The 7463-nt window shown below is 43.8% G+C and overlaps 1 protein-coding gene across 1 annotated transcript; it reads right to left on the bottom strand.

The window, feature by feature from the left end:
• Window positions 1–937: 937 nt before the first annotated feature.
• Window positions 938–1144, bottom strand: T265_02387 (hypothetical protein; the record flags this gene model as incomplete). Its single annotated transcript, XM_009166620.1, has 1 exon — window positions 938–1144. One exon carries the CDS (start codon window positions 1142–1144, stop codon window positions 938–940), a length of 207 nt encoding a protein of 68 aa, XP_009164884.1.
• Window positions 1145–7463: the final 6319 nt, after the last annotated feature.

Here is a 7463-nt window from a genome sequence, read left to right as displayed (position 1 = left end):
GGTAGGTGGGTGGGAGTTTGGTCGTGACAAACTGTTGTTTCTATATATTTCCCTACTCTATTCATGGTATCCACCCGTTGTTTCATCACCGTCACTAACTTTGACACAACGTGTGTTAGGGTAACTCTCTGACCGACCGCTTCCTTGGCAGTAGGTGGAATGCTACGAAACTGCCTCGCTGCTTATGAACTGCCAGCTATGCGTATCTTAGATTACTTTTCGTAGAAGGACAGTCAGAACAAAATTTCCACTTTTGCAAGACGGAATACCGTGCCCTAGTCCGTACTGCGTCTTCGGGCTGGGTACCCTCTTTCGCACCGCTTAATGGGGGGGGGCTAAATTACCGGCCGGAAAGTCAGTGATTCGAAGCCAAACTCAGAATCTCGACTGCCCCTTACTAGGCCTGGGCAAACCAATAGCACTCCAGCCCTTGGGCTTCCTTAAAGCCATATGGCGGCTTGGAGCTCGATTGGTGTTACAGCTAAAATGATTTCTATTGATCAAATGGTACTGTGATATGCTGGATTTTTGCAATGTAACCGCCTGCTGCATGCCGCGTGGGTTTTCTGTGCGTACTGTAATCGTGCCAGCTCGAACCACCATGTTGGGTTCCAGTAAACGACGTCATCCACCCAGGTCCCAGTTTCGGTTTCCAGAACGGGGGAATGGCGATTACGAACAAGGCTCCGTTGTTGGGCACTGCATGGGTTGTGATAAACGCACATGATCTCAAAAGCCTGGGGATCCCGTTAAAAAAACGAGCTCCCCACCATTTTTAATCTGAGCTCGTTAAAATTATTTAGCGGCTACGTTCGAGTTCATCTTCAAGTCATCACGTTTTTTTATTCAGTATTTAATATCGCAGGAAAGCCTTTTCGTGGGATAACGTCGGCGTTGATGTGCGATGTTCGAAGTTCCGATTTTGCGTTGTTCTGCATCAGATTCCTCGAGTTGCACCATCCGGTTGGCATCTCGGTTCCTCGTTCGGGACACTGGAAGTGAACAGAATTCCATTTGCTGGATCCTGTCTACGGAGTTCGTCTAGTACTCCGACCTGGTAGACGCTGGAAGCCATCGCCACCTGCGCTCGAATACCGAAGGTATCCGAACCCTTGAACTGTATGTTTGCTGTCTGGGAATTCATGCATCTTGAGATCTTATACAGCGAGAATCATTGTTCATCGAAGCTCTCATTTCGGTCCACTAGGTGTGTTTGTCGTTTCACGAACACGCCAAGTTGTTTGTCGTCCAGAAAGACTTTGGTGCCAGGCATACCTTATCGAAACACTTATTGTTAATGAAGCCCTATTGATTATCTTTTGTCCCCGCACCCAGAGACCCAGTAGGATCCTGAGTGCTATCAAGAGTGTTATTTCGCAGCCCATTCTGTTGACCAAACTCTTCTTTCTACCATCATGACCCCAGCGACCATCTGATCATCAATACCTTTTCTTCATTTTGTTGCCGCCGCTAAGGCTTTCGACTTTGTTAGTTTTACCGAGTGCTCCCACACATCCGCGTTCTAGGAGTGAGTCATCTAGACTTAGCACTATTCGCCTGTGCATTTCTCTGTGTTCCGCATGTTTAGCTGCTAGCCGTACCTTTCTTTCTTGTGAAGACTCCAACGCATTTTCCTTGCCTGCCACGGCCGTTCCGTCCCAACCGATCGTGATTTGTTCATACCCGGTCCCAATGAACGACTTCATCCTTCCCACTTGTTTCGATTATCAGAACGGAGGGGTAACGGTTGAAGTCAAGGCTCGGGTTTCGGATATTTTATAAGCAATAAACTCAAGGGAGTTTTACAAGAACGCGAATCAGACGTGGCTGACATTGGCGAGGTGACTGGTGATAACAACATAAACCTGTTCGGTTTATATAGGAGTGTACTGACGACTTCAAATACTGAGTGTCATTTGGGCAAAGTGATGCACAATAGGATGAGGCATTCACTATTTACATTGAATAATATAGTATTACAGTTTGAGGGGCGACATCTTCGTAAACACATGGCCACCGGTGTCCAAAGGGGGCAACCACCAATTACTTTTGCGAGTACAAACTAAATAGATCATTTGCTGAATAGAGGTCTCCTTAAAGCGAGTGAAACAGGATACGTTGGATATCAAAGCTATATTGAAGATGTCACCTTTGAAACTGATTTGATTGAATACACCACCTACACAATAAACCGTGTTGTTTGGGTTACCACAGTTGGCCGACCGTATGCGGCGGCTACTGTGATCCTGCAACATTATTATTTTATCAGTAAGACCTCATGATACCCTTTGGCAAGGCTACCGAAACAAACGCTTATGTTACTGATGCTGTTACACGTGAGAATCGACAAAAAGGTTTGTCCCATTTTTCGTATCCCCGTTTGTTCATCTTGTCGAAAAACTAAACAACATGGCTCACAGAGTTCGTCGTTTAAGTCTCGCGTCTAACTTCAGCTAGCTGAAGCAATAAATTGCATCAAATTCTCTCACTGGTCGGAAGTCTATCCCTATAAATGCCTTGTTCCGAGTTCATGTAATTTCAAAGGTGAGATAAAACATACGAAGCACCAACAGTTCAAAATTACAAACATGAAATTTGTCGAAAACCCAATGAAAACTTGCTGTTTCAGGGTTAGACGACGTCAGGTTCCTGGCGAGAAAAACGTCCCCTTGGTATTCAAACTAGGGGGATAAATAACAGTTGATTAATGTAGCACAGTAAAACACCTTGTAAATAGGATGGATGGTTTTTTGATGGACCCTTAGCACTCCAGTAAAATGGTAAAGTCGTGATTACCACGAAGGTTTAATCAGTAAACCGCATAGTTGGGTTGAGTGGCTGTCCTCCTGGGGTTCTTGGGATGCGGGAGCACTTTGGCCGCACAATGCCCTTAGCTGCAAAGCGTTTCCGAAAAAAATAAAACTTTTCATGCCAAAATGTTGCTTTTTTTCCAAATACTCAAACCAAAAGCATCCCAATATACATTCCTGCTTTTGCGGATTACCAAATTTGTGGTGTTTTGCAAATCAATGTTACATTTTCCCCATTTTCTACTCTCTTCATATAAACTTGAATTGCAATTTGTAAACACTGTACACGTATCATGACATCTTGTTTTATTGTACCAATAATTACATTAAATCGAAAATGGAAAAATATACAATTTCTTGGCGCGACTTCCCTGCCTTTTGCTGAGTCAGTGAAATTGCATCCGTTTGCTGAAGTCGTGAGATTGGATTGTTGTGTTTGTCTGAACTGCTGAACGTCACAATAACTCCTTGTGACAAGTTTCAGCTGTGATAACTGCCTACCGTGGAATTTACTTCCTAAACTCGAACTATCAGTGGAGAATATCCTTCTTACTCTGGATATATTCTTCACCGCCGAATACAATTACTGCACAACATTTCGTGTAGTGGAATTATTGGACCTCGAATTTAGTGAGTCTGTTCCGTTAAATTGTCCATTTCTTACTGCCATTTGTTATTTCTGAGCTGGTGTTTTGGTTGTATATTCTATCGAACACGCATACATAGGTCCTTGTTCACTACAAATTCAACTGCTAACTGAAGCAGTTGTACACTTGCCGCAAAAAATTCTGGTGGAATACTTTCCCAGCAGCACTGATGTCGCGATGCCCAAATGTAGCTCAGAAGTTTAGACTGGTATTCTGAACTCAGTCGCCTGTCTGTTTTAGTTCATCGAGGGCACGTCATAGCTGTCGAAAAGTTAATTACGTCGTGCGAATACTGAGCCGCAATCAGGCTTATGGTTGTGCTTAGTGGGAGATCTCCTGTTAAAGTGTTCACGGGATTTCTGATGATCCAGCAAACCAGCGAGTTGTTTGTAATTCGGGTTCAGTGGTCATAAAATGGGTCAGTGTTGATTGTGAATAGTTGATTATGCAGGTTTCCGTCTAGGTTCATTCGCCGGAGTGAGAGGTTTCGAGGAGGATGATTTGTCGGCAAAAAATAGATAAGGGTATGTATAGATTAAAGGCTTTTTTGGATAATCCCCAAAGACGGAAAATAAGTAACCTTTCGCTTTTATTCTGTTCTCTGTTTATTCATTTCCTCCATTATTTCTCCTCTTCTTCCCCATGCTGGGATGGCAACAAACGTATAATGGTCAGATTCACCGCTGAGTCGTGTAAACACAGGTCAGATTTTTTATTCGTCGGTTGTGCGACCTTTAAAATTGTGGATGGTTGTCTCCAAGGGTTCAGCACGCCTGTACCAATGTGTGCGAAAATAAGACCCCGACGAGCTCTCCGATATGCCAGGCGTTGGGAATATTCGGTGTAAGCCTCAATGCTATGTTGACCTTTCAAACCGCAAACTGAAAGGATGAGGTGCCTGATTTATTATGCGTGAAGCAGGCGCCATCAAAAGTAGTTCGGGCTAACCAGGGTCCTCTGAGTGGAGGTTCATCCTGAGTTGAAGTGTCAAGTCAAAATAACACAGGCCTACACAATTTCAATTCATATGGCTGCTACCGCATCAACTATGTACGCCACCAAGTGAGCCACCACCGTGTTCAGCAAACTGCACAGATCAAACCAGTGCTCCTTACAGGGGATCTGATGAATATAGAGGACCGGGACCAAGCTATCCGTAGGTTACAGATATTTCTGATGAACTGCAGATTGAAGCAAATCATCTGCGGAGATCGCCGGGGAGGCGTCAAATCTGCTCGAGTTTTGCATGGAGATAAAAAAACTTAAGGGAGCATACGGTCACAATCTCCTTTCCTTAAAAGGAAATTCGACGCACGTTTTTCTGAACATTAAGTTTGTATCAACAATTTGGGAGTCACCTCCGCTACGCTCCTCTCCTTCTGATTCCACGAAAGCCTCAATATGCAGCAACCAAGAGGTATCGATCGTTCAATGGAAACACAGAACAAATGACCAAGATTTAGGGCTTGCATCTAGAAATAAGAATCGAACTGCCTGACTAATCCTTTTAGGGTTTTGGCAGCGCATGGTTTTGCAGGATGTTTGTGATCTGCCATTTCGTTCTGTGTAGATCACTGCAGGGAACTGTCCGTTTGCTGAAAGGTTATTAAGCTGGTATTTATAGGACTTATCTTCGCCAATCCAGACTCTGGACGCAGACGGATGGCAGATCACAAATAATTTTAATTTCCAGATAAAATTTTCTTATGTCTTGTTTTCACACATCATTGTTACTTCAAATGCGGCAGGCCTTATGCGGTTTCAGGCTTCATTACCCGTGGCATTGGATATGGTCATGGAGAATATGTTATCCTGATTCGCCATTTTTTAGACCAACACAGTTATTTTCACCAAAGGAGGGGTAGTGTTACATATATTTTGAGTTGATATTGTGGTCCAAAAATAGGATGCAAGGAAAGGAGTATAAAAAATAATAAGATGTGTAGCCAGCTGTTCACAACAGGGGCCATTTTTGCAGAATGCATCACCACATAATGGTCACTGTGTATAATTCAGTTGACTCAATGACATAAAAACGAGTTACCTGATAATCCGCGGGCTTGTTTTCAAAACCTTTGACCCGAATAAGTGAAAACATTCGGTTGGGTTGTGTAAACCAAGATGATGTACGCGAATCTTCGCATCTAAAACACCCCACCATTGGAACTTTAGATAATTACCTTTTTAGCAGTGAGGAGCGTGAGCTTCAGTGCTGCATAAAAATCTGCTGAATTTGCTCAAAATTGTCTGCTCATTGATGAACATGAACAGTTCATCAGGCAGTACGAAAATGGCTTGCGTGTGAGTACTTTCGCTCAACACACTTATGGGTATTTAACAGGCCCTCCACTCTTACCTCATGTAGCCTCTTTGGTGAGAGCCAGAATCAGTAAAACCTGGATACATTTTCATATTTTGGAGCAGCGATATTTTGTGCAACCGCAGATTTAAATTTTCATGAAGCTACGGACTGAAACACAAGATCGAGATTTCACACAAGTCTCCTGGACCAGTTTTGCTTCATCGTTGAGCAGCCGCCGTTCACCTAAAGTGCCCAAGCGTAGAAAGTTTGTAGCACTGCTCATCGAGTTCTCAGTGCGGAGCGGTAAGCTTGCCAGTGCGAGGGTTTGCATAAAAAGGCGTAGGTTAGGCGTTGATATGTGTACTGAATTAATGAAACGTGGACAACCGTTATGGGAACGTTAGTCCACGCCGCAGCTTTCTGAAATAATATGAAACCCGCCCTACATCAGATGTCATATTTTTGACCCCTCAAACACACTCAGTCGAGGCCGGCAAGTTTTGCTGCTCCACAAACTCGAGTCCTACTGCTGTGGTGTTTGGTACCTTTATTTTGTTTCCATTGTAACATTACGTGTTTTGTCAATTGCATAATCGTTTTTTGTTTGAAAACGAAAAACTACAAAAATGCACTTTTACCATTTCATGCAATACAAACGTGGTTACGTGCTTCGATTCGCTCTTCTGATTTCACTAGCGCTTGCATCGGTCATTCGCGAGTCTCATGTGATAACTCTGGTATTATAACATTTCAGACCGTCTTCGGAATCTATAATATGTGGGAACTGTTCAGAAGAAGACCCCTGGATCTCCATAATTGGATTATTGTTCATTCGCTGACGCTGCTTAGCCAACGACGAATTACTTTAAGAGAACAATTATTTGTGAGTCTGTTCCATCTGACTTCTTCATTATTGAATACCCAATCTAGCTTTATTTTTTATGTTTGCCACGCACCCCTACACCACTACACTGGATTCAAAGTAAGAGTCTACGCTGGATTCGGGCGTTCCTTTCAGACGGAACACCCCGAGTGAAAGTGGGATTGGCCTACTTTTCCCTGGCCCCGTTCTTCCTTAGAGCTATTCACGACTCTATTTTGGGACCGCTGCTGTTTCTGATCTACTTCAATGGCCTTCCAGACGTTCTTTCAAGTTCATGTCTTCTTTTTGCAGGCAGCTTTAATTCCTGGAGTTCGAGTGCCCGTGTTCCTTAAATGGATGTGAACGCTGAAACGCACTAATAGTTGAACTGGCATAATAAAAACAATGTTTATTCCCGATTTGTGGGTGGCATACCGACAGGTATGTTATTAATGTTGCCGCCAGAATAAAAGCATGGCGGCGGGGAGTGTGGGCAGAGGGGGTTAGGAAAAGGGATAGCATCACATGAAGTGGGCCTTATCTGATGTATGGATGATCACCACTAAACTGGCACGGTCCGGGAAACAGAGCTACTATGCGTTGTTCGAGAGAGTATCGGGCAAGATCGGATCGTTTAGATTCGAAGGTGGCATGCAAAAAACAAGGCGAGTGAGGTCTAAACCAGTGTCTTCCTGCCGGCCATATGACTCGGAACATGGACTGCTGGGCTCATGGCCAGGGTTACAAAAATTGTAAGTGTGGATTGTAGAAGACAGCTTGCCAACAGTATGCTCCTGTTTCCAACCCCAAGTGACAGCTAATCCCTATATTCATTCCCCTTG

The sequence above is a fragment of the Opisthorchis viverrini genome (assembly GCF_000715545.1).
Source record: "Opisthorchis viverrini unplaced genomic scaffold opera_v5_29, whole genome shotgun sequence".
Classification (NCBI taxonomy): Eukaryota; Metazoa; Platyhelminthes; class Trematoda; order Opisthorchiida; family Opisthorchiidae; genus Opisthorchis; species Opisthorchis viverrini.
Note: the sequence above shows the minus strand (reverse complement) of the source record. Positions and strands in the feature narration are given on the sequence as shown.